Raw genomic sequence first — 15,377 nt, 5'->3', positions numbered from 1 at the left:
AATATCAAATGACAATAAGTTTCCTTTTTGTATTATAGACAAACAACAAACTCCCAGAAGCCTAAGATCAGCTGAAACACTCAGTTCATTTAAATCCAAGTTAAAGACCCACCTGTTCTCTGTTTCATTTCAATAGCTTTTATTTAGAAGTCCAGATCTGCATCTGGTTCTTTTATGTTGATATCTTAACTTTATTTCTTTATTTGAGCTTTTTCCCCCTGTTTTTATGTAATCAATTTTATGTTTTTTAATCTTTGTTTTTCTAATACACTTGTATTGTTTCTGGGTGTAAGCTTACATTTAAAAAGTGAAAACTTGGTTATTTTTTTTTTTTTTTTAAGAAATTCCCACCAAGCCATTAAAGAGGAACTGATGTTAATCCTTTAAAAAACTTATGTGGTTTAATGTCTAAGCTGATGAAGGCAGGTCAGGGATAACTAGATTCTCACACAATGCTTGCTATACATCTAACCAAGGTTCATCTAGACCACTAGGTTTAAGTCATTTGGAGATTGCAGCTTGTTAGCTAAGAAATAATGATTCAAGTTGGGTAGGTCTAATACACCTCTGTCTTTAGTCTGTTGTAAAGTTTTTAGGCTGATACAAGTGATTTGTGATGGCTTGTTTTTCCATAGAAATTTAGATCTATATGAGTCCAGTGACTTAAACCAGCTGGAGGATGATTTAGTAGGTATCTCTGAAAATAGGCGACTTTAGGTAGAACCATCATTTTAATGGTGGCAACCCTCCCCATGAGTGATATGGGTAAGCACATTCACTTGAGAGATCATCCTCTATTGTCTTAAGTAGCTGGACGTAATTTAGCTTTGTTAGTTCTGATAACCTGGGGGAAATGTTTATGCCTAAATATCTAATGTTTCCAGACTGTATTGTAGTATTGGGTATGTTTTGTAGGTCACAGTTAATGGGCATAGACCAGTTAATAGAGTAGTCAGATATTGATGAGAATGCTGAGTGCAAGTGTCCTCGAGTTCTGGAGGAAAAGTAATACGTCATCAGCATAAAGATTTATCTTATGTTCTATATTTTTCTTATGGATTAAACTGAGCTTATATGAATTGTCATTTCTCATCTGAAGTCTTGTTTAGGCAACATAATGGACTCTTTAAGATGCTGGGCCTCACAGAGGATCCATTTCAGTGCTAAGTTTGCTACATTAACCATTATTAATCATTATTTGAACATGCGTTTTTGCCTGGAAGCTTCCTTTAGGTGCCACATTTTGTTTCCTTACACGTCAGCTTAACACCATCAGTGAGCTAGCTAGCAAGCAAACTGTACTGGGTACTGTGTGGACAAATTCTACATTTGAAAACTGAGCAAACTCAACCTTAGACTAACAGCACTCAAACTGTTTAAATGCATTCAACTCTACTTTTCACCAGCATAAAAAAATGAGAAAAGTACTTAAATGGTTTTATAAGAGATGCTAGAGCCACGCAGGAAAAACGGTCTTGAGCAGCTCCTCTCCTGCTCGGTTAAGGTCCTCTCCGTCTGAGGGCGTGTGCACATGCGCACGTCCAGTTCTGCTGCTTTAGACCCTTAGATTCAAATTTACTCAGTAATTCTGGGTTTATTTTTATATAAGCATGTTCATAGTAAATCTACCTCTAAAACATGCATTTTCATCACTACATGTAAAAATCAAATTCAGATAGAATCTTAATATTAAAGTTTAGATATAAGGGTTCATTTAAGATATTTCATTGGACTGAAAAGTTTTTTTTGAGTGTTTTCAGTAAAACTGAAGAGAAGGAAGGTGGAGAACGTGGTGAGTCTTGAATCTTGGGGTGTACTATCTGCTTTCAGCTGCCTGGAAGTAATCTTAGTGGAGCTAGGGATGGTGAAACCAAAGCTTCATGAAACAAAGAGTCACTTTGACACAACTGCTGTGAGACAGACTCACTGCATTGAAAGATTGATGCATTCAAAAAGAGCTTCATCCGCTGTCTGTGTGTGATGCATTTGAGGAGGAGCATTAATAAGGCTTCATTACTCTGTTATCTCATGCAGCTCCCTGACTCATCCTTGATTAGGCGTTTGATAAAGGATGTTCTTAATCCTGTGTTACTGTTATTTGTCAGTAAATCAGTGCTGGAGCATCCAACTCTTTTTTTTTTTTCAAAGTGGAAAAGTAGGAAGAAAAGAATGCTTATTCAAATCCAAATTTAAATTTATTTATAAAGCACATTTACAATAACCTCAGTTGACCAAAGTGCTGTACCAAGCAGAGCAGTCAAAAGGCCATTATAAAAAATTAAATAAACCCATAAACCAACTTATGCAACTGGGTTAGTGATTGTGTTGCTGTATTTATAAAGTTGTAATATAGAAATATGCAATTGATCTGATTTCACTTGTTTAATCTTTATGTAAGGAGAAAAAGGAAATTTAAAGCGTGTTTTTTCCACAGATATTCTGTTTGAGGCACCAGAATACACAATATACTCACAGCATCACATATGTAAGTATCAACATGCGGAATAAATGATAAAACTACAAAAGTTTCATGTTCAGTATCTCACACATGATCTATGTGCCAGAGAGCATCATTACAAAGAAAAACTCTCCATATAAATCTCCATCAAGCATCAGTTATTATGTATTGATGCTTAAAATGAGTCAACATGTTTCTTTCAGACTGAAATATTACACCTCAGACAAAATGAGCTGAAAATACAAACTTTACATCTGATGAGCCTCAATGTGAATCAACACAAGTTAAAGAAGAAGATGAAGAAAACACAACCCATGAAATCATGTCAAGCTCACACTGACACATCTGTTATTTAACATGTCAGGACTCAACTAAATGTCTTCAAACATGAACTCAGTTTTTACACTTTTTCATCTGTTTAATAAATCGTCTTTACCGACTCTATAAACATGATCTTTGATGGAGAAAACAATTCACAGAAGAAATTATTCTTTTATTTTTTTTAGAAAATGTTCAGAATGCTGAAATAATTGAAATTTGAATGAGGAAAAAAAAAATGAAAGGTTGGCAAGAGAAGAACAATGACAGAAAATTATTTTAAAACCACTTTTGTTTAATCAGGTTAACAAAACTTGACATTTCCAGTAGAAGAATAAATCCAAACCCCAGCATAGAGCGGCTGAGTGAATGTGGTCTTGAATCTGTGGAGGAGAGTCATGGTTCCAGAGATGCTGTAGAAGGACAGAATACCTGCTCTGTGATCCAGGTACACCCCTACTCTGGAGGACCGAGGACCTGAGATTGAGGTACTGATGTTGTTGTAGAAAAATATAGAACTGTTTTGTTCACAATATAATGACCAAGATTTGTCATTCCATCCAAATCCAGTTTTTTTCCCTGTTCTGCTGATATTCTTGTATGCGACTGCTATAAAAACATCTCCTTTTATTTTCACCTCCCAGTAACAACGTCCAGTCAGACTCTCTCTACTCAGAACCTGACAGTATTCAGTGAATCTCTCTGGATGACTAGAATAAGACTGATCTTGTTTAATAAATGTCACCTTTCTGTTTCCTTCTGACAGTACCAGATGTGTGTGTGCTGTGTTTGGATCCAGTGTAATTTCACATGCATATTTTAAGAATTCAGCTCTGCTCTTTGGTTCTGGTTGTGGCAGTAAAACATCCACATCAGTGACTGTCAGTGAGATGTTTGTCCATCTGTCTGTCAGAATGTCCTGTAGTTTATCTCTGAGCTCTGACACAGCTGCTGTCACATCCTCAAAGTACCTCAGAGGACGGATATTGATGCTGGATGAGTGTGTAGACTCACTGAGTGCTGACAGTGAGGGGTAGTTGTGTAGAAACTGGATGTGATCCTCTGTGTGTGAGAGCTGCTTCAGCTCAGCGTCTTTCCTCTTCAGCTCAGTGATCTCCTGCTCCAGCTTCTTCTGAAGCTCTTTGACTCGACTCACTTCAGTTTTCTGCTGGGATCTGATCTGCTGCTTCACATCAGAGCTTCTTTTCTGGATGAGACGGATCAGCTCAGTGAAGATCTTCTCACTGTCCTCCACTGTTTTATCAGCAGAGTGATTGATGGCCTCCACCTCCTGTTGAAGCAGCTTCACATCTTTCTCTCTGTCCTGGATTCTCTGCTGGATTTCTTGTCGACTCACCTCCAGCTCTCTCTGCCTCTCAGTCCTTTCTGCTGCAGCTGAGACTGTGTCGTGGCCTTTATGTTCATCCACAGGGCAGAGATAACAGATACACTTCTGATCAGTACGGCAGAACATCTTCATCACCTCATCATGACGAGAACAGATGTTCTCCTGGAGGTTCTTGGAGGGCTCCACCAGCTTGTGTTTCTTTAATGGAGCCACATTATAATGAGACTGAAGGTGTTTCTCACAGTAAGAGGCCAGACAGAATAAACAGGACTTGATGGCTTTCAGTTCTCTTCCAGAGCAGAAATCACAGGCCACATCTTCAGGTCCAGCATAGCAGTAAACAGCAGGAGCAGCTTGGAGTCCAGTCTTCTTCAGCTGCTCCACTAAAGCTGCTAACATGGTGCTTTTCACCAGGACAGGTCTTGGTGTGACAGTTTTCCTGCATTGAGGGCAGCTGTAGATTCCCTTCTGATCCTCTCCATCCCAGTGGGATTTAATACAGTTCATGCAGTAGCTGTGTCCACAGGGGATAGTCACTGGATTCTTCAGTAGATCCAGACAGATGCAACAAGAGAAGATTTCTCGGTCCAGCTGATCTACTTTCTCTGCCATTTCACCTCTCAGTAACAGCGACTGTGTTCCCTCAAACCTGCAACTAGTTTGAACTCTGATCTACAAATCATGTGTTTGTTTATAACACAGAGCCTGTCAGCTCTTCTTCTTTATCACATGTTGGTTCCACCCATCATCCAACTGAAGGGGAGGGTACAAAGACATATGTGGACAGAGTGGAGCTGCTGTGTTTGAGATCAGGAAGAAGGAGGAGGTTAATCAGGAGGTAATTTCAGGAGAAGTGGTTTGACCGAAATCATAGGCCCATTCGGATAGACTGCGTCAATCTACCATTTGACTTCATGGTCAAACAAGAACTTTGTAAGTGGTCAGGGTTGGACTATAAAAGCAGCGCAGCAAAGTTGGACAAGTTTGTTGACGTGACGACTGCAAGGATGAAAGATCTCACTGCATTTGCGTTCGTTATTGCGGACGCCATCGATGCCGATGACATCCTCACTTTTTTTCAGGACAATGTAATTGTGCAGCAACGGTGTAATTCCTTTAAAATGGTGACTCTGAAAGGTCAAGAATTGTCTTTTAGATGGATGCAGTGTTCTTGAAATTGCCAAAATATTGGGGCGTGATCACTGAACCATCAAACGTTTTGTTGCAAATAGTCAAGAGTGTCACAAGGAACGTGTTGAGAAATTAAAATTTAAATTAAAATTAAATCCAAAAGATTTGAGAAAAATTAAACATGTAGCTACCAGGAACCCATTATCCTCCAGCCCTGTCATATTCCAGAACTGCAACTTACCCGGAGGGTCCAGAAGTACAAGGTGTACAGTGCTCAGAGACATGGCCCAGGTAAGGAAGGCTGAAACACGAGCACCACTGAACAAGACACAAGTTGAAACGACAAGACTGGGCCAAGAAATATCTGAAGATGTTTTCAAAGATCTGATGGACAGATGAGATGAGAGGGACCCTTGATGGACTAGATGGATGGGCCCTTGCTGGATCAGTAATGGGCATAGAGCTCCGCTTCGACTCAGATGCCAGCAAGGTGGAGGTGGGGTACTGGTATGAGTGGGTATCATTAAAGATGAGCTAGTTGGACCTTTTTGGGTTGAAGATGGACTCAAAATTAACTCCCAAACCTACTGCCAGTTTTTAGAAAACACTTTCTTCAAGCAGTGGTACAGGAAAAAGTCTGCATCTTTCAAGAGGTCCAAGATTTTTATGCAGGACAACGCTCCATCGCATGCATTGAAGTTACCCACTGCGTGGCTAGCCAGTAAAATGAAAAAACTAATGACATGGCCCCATTCCTCGCCTGACCTAAACCTAATGAGACCTAATAAGAACTTGTGGGTCCTTCTTAAATGGGAGGTTTACGTTGAAGGAAAACAGTCCACCAGTCTTTACAGTGTCTGGGAGGCTGTGGTTGCTGCTGTACAAAATGTTGATCATTAACAGATCATGAAACTGACAGACTCCATGAATGAAAGGCTTATGACCTTTATTGAAAGAAGGGTGGCTATATTGGTCACTTAATTTTCTTTTAAATGTCAGAAATGTTTATTTATAAATTTTGAGTTGTTTGTCTTGTCTGACATTAATAGATAAAAATAAACAAGTGACATGGGGACGTTTTCATTTATCATTTAGTTGCATAACAATTCTGCACACTAAGAGTTGCCCAATAATTGTGAACACATAGATTTTCTCCTAAGAAAGCCGAGACCTCAATTAAAAAAAAAATAAATAAATAAATAAAATGAATCCTCAAAAATACAACTTGCCTAATAATTGTGCACACAGTGTAGTGATTTGTGGAGATGTTTTTATTTAAAGAGAAGGGGTTAAGGTAAGTTTAAACCAAGTCAGGCTTACTGTTTTAATTGAGATTGTAGTAAAGCAATTTCAGTAGTCTCTGTGTGACCAAACATTCATAGGCAAACACCATTTGTTGGAGCATTGATGTGCATACACTACCGTTCAAAAGTTTGGGGTCACTTCCCTATTGAATCCCATGGCAAAGTGACCCCAAACGTTTGAACAGTAGTGTACATAACCTCACGTCTATAGTTATGATAATTACTGGTTTAAATGTACACAGTATTTTGCACATTACACAAAATACTGTAATGACTACAGCCGGGTTTAATTCTGCTTAAGAAATGTGATTTTGTGCCTTTCGTTTAGAGCGGTTCCAAAAATACATAACTATGTAGAGAGGAAGTCATTCCACTTTACAGCCCGTCAGACTTCCTGTCACATTTCAGACTGACTAAAGTTGAGATTTGTTGTGTAGACTTATGTCTATGCCAAGTGACCAGTTAACTGTTGGCAAATCATCAATAATCCTGCCCTGTTTTTGATCCCACACATCGAGGGAACATGAGAGAGCTAAAACAGTTCTGTCCAGAAGAATGTGCTGAAATTTACTGAACGTTGTGCAGATCTGATAACATGCCTAGTCTAACAAGAAGTTTTTCCTTGCCCTTGTTGTTCTGGGGTGCATCTAATAATAGACTGTTCAGAGTATTGAGACAGCATTGTTGTTGGTGCTAATTACATGAACATGTACTGAACCATTAGAAGTGTCCTGCCAGACAGAATGTTGTTTACCTGTTAAGGTGCAATATTAAGGTAAATGTTCAACCTCAAATATATAAAACTTTAATGTTTTGCCTTGTTAGCTGCCTTTCAACAGCCTGACAATAACAAGCAGGGAATTCAAAGGAATTCAAAACAAATAAAAGAAATGGAAACTTTTATTTAGATGGGGTAGAAATAAATGTAGGCTACAACCTACCCCTGCAAATACTTACAGAGGACAGGATTTGATGAATTTGTGCTGTGTATTCTCAATTTTCCAGTTCTATTCCTTCTTATTGTTTATTTATATGTGTTTAGGGTCTGAAAGGCACTTATAAATGCACAAAGAAACGTAGGATACACACAAACAAGTCCTTGAATTGTGGGTGTCTTTGAATGAAACAAATCCAAATTATAGAGGATTAGTGAAATTATTGTCCATGTTTTGACATAACCTACAGTTATGCTTCATATTTATCTAAGTTTAATGTATGGTCATGTGGTATGGTCACATTTTCTGGTGCAGTCCGGGAGCAGTCTGAAGTCAGACAAAATTTCTAACTGGCATGCTATATTCCAGGACCACAATCCCTTATTTCCAGACGGGTTGTGTTGCATACAGCCGAAGTCGAACGAGCCCAATGTCTGATTAACCTGTTGCATGATAATAACAATCTCTTTAATCTTAAAGTTTTAAATAACTGGGCTTCAAGTAGCTGATTTATGTGTTAAGGAATTTAATCAAACTTGCAAACAAAATTAGCTCTTTCTAATTGATAAACACTTACAGAGATTTTGGATAAATTGATTGTTCAAGCTCTGAATCAACAGGACATGAACGCACCATGCCATAGACTAAAAATAAATAAATATTTATGATTGCTGTCAATGAGGTAAAAATGAACTTTCACACCCTTTACACACACACATATTCTGTTTGCCCATTACTTGTTTGTCTCATTTAGAACCGCTCCTCCCACCATGTGCATTAGCAGCTGCACGTAGGGTAAAAAATACTGAGAAAAGGGCTTATTTAAAGTTATGTTTCATTCACTTTTTTTTAACATTCAGCAACCAATTCAACAAATGTCTATTCATAGTCACAGAGTATCAGCATGAGTGTCTTTTTTCCAGAATAAACACACAAAACAAACAGTCAAACCTAGTCATGAACTTCCTATTAACCCCCTATTGTCCTCAAATATTATTACCACATTTCACCCATCAGGGTCAGTCTGACCACAGGTGTATTTGCCCCCCAGAAAATGATTTACAGAAAACTGCTGACCAAGTTTGTGTGTCAGACACTTTGTTTATTAGTTAAATACATAAATAACCTTTTGATAAATAACCCCTTTACCTGTCCTCTAGCTCCACCATCAGGCCAAACTTTTAAATTAGAAATTATTTATACTGAAAAGTTTTTATCCAAATTTTCTCAAATTCACTGACAACATTAATTACCACATGGGTATGAACTCTATTAAATTTGATAATGATATGACCTTTCCTGCAGCACCACCATCAGGTCAAACATGTTTTCAACATGGCCGATTGCGTGTCTGGTGGAGACTGGAGCCATTCTGATAATATTAGAAGCACTAAGTCTAACCTGCTGTTGAAGTGGGAAAAGGGACCATATAATAATTACAATTTTGGAAGGGATTAGTTCTGCCGGTGGTTGAGAGTCAACACTCTCATTCTCATCAGGTGAGAATGCCTCAAAATCAGGGAACTCCTCAACACAATATCATCTGTCTCAGAAACAGTTACCTGTACGTCATTTTCCCAGTCAAAGAGCTGTTCCAACACATCAATGACAGCAAACCTTTTTACAGCGGACATTTTCAAGAGAGCGACAGAAAGCGCAACAGAGTGAAGGTCGCAGTGTACACACAACAAAATGAGGTATGATTTGGGTAGAGGGCCACTGTAATTCAAATTAAAATTATCACGTAGAATAAATTTCTTCCTGATCCCCCACCATGCTTTCAGTGTGTAATTAACCATCTCATTTTGGATCTTCATTGTTCCCACACATTGGGGTTTAAAAAGGGCAGAACCATTAGAGATGATCCAGTAACTGAACACTGTTCAACATGGGCCCACCTTATTTTATCTTCTCTGATCCATGCCACCAGAATTCTTAATCGGGCAGCCCAGTAGTATCTCCTTAAGTGATTCTAATCCACCATATCTTTTCCCAGAACACAAACTTTTAACCTTACCTACCTTATAAAAAAGTTTGCCTAGCAGCTTGAGTGTGGAGACAGGCACTTTTACATGCACTGCGTTAAAAAGAAAAAGAAGCCTGGGCAGGATGGTCCTAATCGCCTCCATCCTTCCCATCAGTGACAGTAGAAGCATTCCCCAACGTTCTAAGTCTTTCTAAATCTGAACAACAGGTTTACCAGCTCTTTGTGCAAAGCTGTGAGGAGTTTGGGTGGATGTTAATCCCCAGATATCTGAATGCCTGTTTTGCCCAATGGAATGTAACTATTTTGTCCAGCTGATTTGGCCAGAACCCTGTCACCATCACGGCTTCAGATTTCTCTTAATTTTGTACCCAGAAATCTCCCCATGGCTTCTTAGACACTGCAAAGGTGGAGGGATAGATGTTAAGTTTTAATAAAGAGAAGAACATTGTCTGGAAATATTGCAAATTTATATGTTAAATCTTCTTCAAATCAATTCAGCTCTATTTGGGTAGCTCCATTTCACATCTCAGGGCACTTTACAGAGAAACTAATTCCAGCCAATTCATTGTCATCCAATCGGTATTCATACAAGCAAATCCATAAAAAATAACTTCAGGGCATATTTGGGACAGTCATGGTGATGATTTGCATTTGTATTTCCAGAATTTCTCCAGCAGCAAATTGTTATCCACTCTTTTTCTGTATTCTCCATCCTTCACTCCTTTTCTCATTTTGTTCTAATATATAGAGCTGAATGTGTTTTTATCTGTATCAGTTCTTTTTACCAGCCCTTGATATTATCTTTGTTTGACCGGTATGTCCTCTTAAACAAGTCAAACAGCTGTTTGCTTCATTCTGCTCTGAATTTTATTTTCCCACTGACAAAATGTCTCATCTATAAGTAACAATAAAATCTTGTGCTCCTAGTAATTACTTTTCCTTCATCCGTACAAAACTAAGTAGTGTACCTTCCTTCATTATCTGTTAAAAAATCTGGTAATCCTTTATATGTCTAGTCTCTGAATCTATTGTCTAATCTAATTAGGGTGAAATGTGCATCATATACAGAACATTTTAGAATCACTTTGTCAGTTTCTAATTTATATCCTGTTATTACTGTTTACCAGATTGTAAAAGTCAACTCGATCCATGAGTTTTCAATAGTCTTTGTAAAGTCAATGAGGTCTTGGATTTTTTTGTGTTCGATTTTGAAATTTCTAAATAATTAATATGATAATCAAAGTCAATTTGCCTGAATGAAGGTGCAGAGAGAATTCATTTGCATTACAATAATGATGAATGGTATTTGAGGGCCCTATCACCCCTCGAAAATAGTACAAAATGGTTTAGTGCATGCCTGTACTGGTCTGTTCCACCCAGTTCATACAGAGCGCAGCCAGACAGCCAGCCAGAGGAGAAAGTCATGTATTTCCCAAAGAAAGTGAAGTCTGGATGCCAGAAAAATGTGAGAAAAATAAATAAATAAATAAAAACATGGTGAGGGGCAGCAGTTTCTTATGAATGTCTACAGAAGAGAGGTGAACAGCACCTGAACTAACACACAGTTTGAGCTAATTCAGCAGCTGTTGTCTGTAGGGAAGATGTTAGGGACACTGATTAATCACCGTCAGAAATTCATCAAAGTCGTTGCTGCAAATGATATGATTTTGCAGACCTTGTGATAAAAAAGTTCCACATGATGACATATTTATTGTCAATGGATTGCTTGTAAATTCAGGGTTGTAAAGATGCCACTGAATCTGAAAGAACTGAATGCACCAGACCCCGAAGTCTGTAATGTTTATAACAAAGAATCTACCATAATTTTTTTAATTAATAAAATAAAACAGGAGGAGAATTTCCCAACTTTAAGGGCATAATGACTGATCCATAAGTCAGTCTGATTATTTTAACCCCAACTGTTGGTGCATTTGAGTCAGATTTAATACCTTATAAAAATATCTAATCTGGACAACGGGAAAATGGGCTGTTTTATAATTATTACTGAATTACTTCATTCAGTGCATTACAAATAAGGCATTGACATGAACCAGAAAGCTGTCCAGCATGCTTTGTATAATATGCAGACCTGAAGAAGTTCACAGTAAGACAGGAGGCACAGTACAAAATATGACTGTTCGTGTAGCAAATGGTTTGTTGCATAACAATCATAATGAACCTTTCAGTACCACTTTACCTTTGTAACATCAGTTTTAGCAAAGTTTAATATCATGGACCACATGGTCCTCAGTTTCAGAAACAGCAGCAGCAGCATCATTTCCAGATGATCAGTGAGGATGTAAGACAAGGTGAGTTCATTTTTAATGTTTCAGTTTACAAACAATCATTTGTAGCTGATGTAGATGAAAGAATCTTAGTAACACTTAACATTAAGTTTTATTCTACTGTTTGTTGTGCTATAAGCAGGTTTGGATAAGCTTGTATCTATCTAGCTTGTTTGGGGTCTGTCCTCTTTGTGGCAGCGAGAGATACAGAAGATGTGAGGAAACAGGAGGTGAAGTTGCTCTAAAGGTAGTGAGGAGGTTGAGGAGAGGAAAGAAGGAGAACAGGAAGACAGTGAGAGACTTGATTACTGCTGAAGAGTGTCTGCCAGATGAACCAGGACTATGGCCAGAAAAGCCATTTTGCAATTTGGATGTTAAACTAATTATCTTATGTATTACCTTGGTCTTATACCATGGGACAAGCTTGGTGAGAACTATCAATCAAGTCCACATAGGGGCCCACCAAGACGGTTTGAATATAGGACCCAGAATTTAGTGCTACGTCCCTGTTTGTATGTTGTATGAAAACTGAAGAGAGCCTGGAGATCTGGGTCATCATATTTGAGCTTTCAGAAAACACTAACAGAAAATGAATTAACACAAATAAGAATTTTATTTAATGTGATTTAAAAATAGTCATGAAGAATATAGAGTACATTCAATCTGAACACATAATGAACAATTACAGACTAAATTTTTAATAAAGAAACACAAAGTGACACAAGAAAAAAACCATCAGAGATACTTTTGAATAAGTAAATATGATAAAAGCGAGATGTAAATGGTGTAAAGGGAAGAATCGTTATTACAAATATTACCTCAGTCAAAGCTGTAAAACCACAATCTTCCTGTAGGTGGCAGTGTGCCATCACACTCCTGAGCCTCACACACTCACTGTTCATAAATACATGAGGGTGAAGAACATTAAATATGAAGGACTTAACATAAAAAACAAAGTTTCAGGAGAAGAAATCTGTTCACACGTCACATTGTAGAGATAAAAAGCTGCTCCCCTCCAAGTAAACCAGTCTGGTTAAGGTTGTTTTTCTGGTGAAGGTCAGAGTTTGTGTTGGCAGGTTCAGGTTGGGTTCAGGTTGCAGACATTATGAGGACACTTTGGGAAGGTGGAAAACTTTTTCCTTACTGGACCACTACAAATGACTGAGGGTTAAGACTCAGTTTTAGAGTTAAAGGCTGCATGGGTCATGAAATAAAAAAATAAAGGATTAATAACTTTATTATCTAATGCTGTTTACACAGAAGCAGAAGCAGCTAAAGCATCCTTGACTCTTCATTTGAACCTGTTAACAGATCAGTGGCGTCCTCATGTGGGACTGTAGAATTTGTAAATAAAAACACATAGAGAAGTTGATCTCCTGCTGTATGATGATTGATTAATTTTCACATTCCTTACACTCACCTGCTCGTTGAAACACAATGTCCACACACATTCCTGACAAAGAAAAATGCATCAACTTCACTGTGAGCCTCTGTATTCAGTCTTTCACCCTCAGTTCATCACTGGCTGATGCTGAAGTGACTGAGCTGTTGAGGTTTCCTGAGCCACATTCCCAGACCTCCACCCTCCAGAGCCCTGCCAAACTGCTGCACTGCCCTCTGGTAGCGTCCAGCAGCCATCTTGGAAACAGAATATGTCACTGCTGTGGTCTCTGCACCTGAAATAGGTCCATTTAACTAAGAAAGAAAGGCAAACACAGGGTGAGTGTTATAGAGCAAAAAAGTGTACAGTTATTTTAGGACACCAGTAGAAACTCTTCAACACCTGTAACATACTGAAATTTGTATCTACAGTCCTCAAACTTTTATATAAAATATTCACATGTGTTTATGGCACCAGTTTAAATCCTTGCAAGAATATCACAGACTTTATGTGTAAATGTGAAACTCATGATGGTCATTTGTTAAGGTTGGGTTGTAATTCATGCTGGGGGAGCTGAGAGGCCACACCATAGAATATCTTTCAAGATTCAAAATTCAAAGATTTGTTGTCATTTGCCCAGTAAGGAAACAAGTTTCCCAGAATAATCAAATTCTTACTTTGCCTACCACACTGAATGCCATAAAAGATTATAAAATAGAAGGAAACATCTTTAAAAACTATATCTGAGGATCTTCAGCGTTTTTTTTAAAACAGTTTAAAAACATAAACAGGTGAACATTTCTCAGTCTTTCTTGTCTACTGCCTATAGACATGCTTTGAATGAGTACAGTCAAGTAATGATTCTTAGTTTTATGTAAGGGGATGGTTGCTGCACATTTAAAATATATCTTACTGCCCTGTCAGCCATTGTTTAGCTAACTGTATTAGCATAGTGGTTTGAAATTAGCAGGGGGGGGGGGGTAATATTTGACATTTTGCAAAAAAAAAAAAAAAAAAAAAACAATGTATTGACTGTAAGTCGTATGTTATCTGAAATTGTGTAAGTACTAAATAAAGTTTAATAAAAATGCCAGACTGCTGCGAAAGGAGAAGATCTATTCAACAAGGACCTGCAACTGTAAAGTCTTCATAAAACTGAATGATGCACCAGAGAAATCTAATGTTCTTGTCATTAGAAATGTGGAAGAGCTGGACAAGTACTCATAAGAAGATTAACACAGCAAGGTAATACTTAAACACTCCTTGGTAATTTAACTGATATTTGGACCTGAACAAGATATTTGTCCTAATAACAATATCTTCAACAACCTCAACACTAAATGTCGATACTATCTAGATAAACAGTTTAATTTAAAGTTTCAGTCTGATAATTGTTTATTAATTGTTTACTTCAACAGCAGAAGTTTATAAGCAAACTTTCAAAATACTGATGAATATCTAAACCAGTTCACCAAACCATTCAGTGTTATAGCTGTTTCAGAAACTTGGCCCAGAGAAGGCGGATGGATTTTGAGCTACATAGTTATGAAATGAACTAAAACAATAGAGAGGAAAAAAAAAAAAAAAAAAAAAAGATCACCTTCATCTGTGGAGATTTTAACACAGACTTGTTGAATCCCAACAATCAAGCAATGACAGATGAGTTTTGGCATCCATGTACAGTATGAGCCTCTGTCCACCCATTGCTAAGCCGAGCAGAATAACTGTTCAGAGACAGACCTAGTAAGTGGGCTACTACTAAATGATATTAGTGACCCTCTCCCTGTTTTTGCATTGTTTGACTGTGACTACAGAAGGAAAAATGGAGATGATGAAATCAGATTCAAGAGAGTGAGGACAGAGGAATCCTTGAGTGCATTTAGAGAGGAATTATTAACACAGAATTGGAAAACTGTTTATGAAGCGCAGGCCATTGACACAGCTTATGGTTCTTTTCTAAAAATATTTAAATCACAAAAATCCAATCTAGCAATACAAGAGAAAACAAACTCAGGAGAGACCATTGTTGACAAAAGGACTGTTAAATGCTTGCAAGACAAAAGACCCCCTATATAGAAAATTTTTTTTCAGTGGAGGCAGAGATCACGTATGAAAGTTATAAAAACAAATGACTGACATTATGAGGATTTGCAAAAAGTATTATTATAATTAAGTATTACATAAAATTAGAATAATATCAAGGAAACATGAAATATTTCAAATAGAATAA

The 15,377-nt window shown here is 37.7% G+C and overlaps 2 protein-coding genes across 2 annotated transcripts in view; both read right to left on the bottom strand.

The window, feature by feature from the left end:
- Nucleotides 1-2,364: 2,364 nt before the first annotated feature.
- Nucleotides 2,365-4,806, bottom strand: LOC121644044 (tripartite motif-containing protein 16-like). The gene has a single exon (XM_041991741.1). It carries the CDS (start codon nt 4,734-4,736, stop codon nt 3,081-3,083), a length of 1,656 nt encoding a protein of 551 aa, XP_041847675.1. The 5' UTR covers nt 4,737-4,806; the 3' UTR covers nt 2,365-3,080.
- Nucleotides 4,807-13,134: 8,328 nt separating this feature from the next.
- LOC121644001 (double-stranded RNA-specific editase B2-like) overlaps nt 13,135-15,377 on the bottom strand; it is a 34,556-nt gene continuing 32,313 nt past the window's right edge. The window contains exon 10 of the mRNA XM_041991689.1: nt 13,135-13,461. Coding sequence (XP_041847623.1) covers nt 13,285-13,461 — 177 coding nt within the window. The 3' untranslated portion in view covers nt 13,135-13,284. The remainder of the gene's footprint in view (nt 13,462-15,377) is intronic.

Source organism: Melanotaenia boesemani, chromosome 8 (assembly GCF_017639745.1).
Source record: "Melanotaenia boesemani isolate fMelBoe1 chromosome 8, fMelBoe1.pri, whole genome shotgun sequence".
Taxonomy (NCBI): domain Eukaryota; kingdom Metazoa; phylum Chordata; class Actinopteri; order Atheriniformes; family Melanotaeniidae; genus Melanotaenia; species Melanotaenia boesemani.
The sequence above is the reverse complement of the archived record's forward strand: the minus strand, read 5'-3'. Positions and strand labels throughout refer to the sequence as shown.

Bases quoted from the DNA above. Each gene is read 5' to 3' on its own strand.
- LOC121644044 (XM_041991741.1), bottom strand. From the start codon at position 4,736: ATGGCAGAGAAAGTAGATCAGCTGGACCGAGAAATCTTCTCTTGTTGC.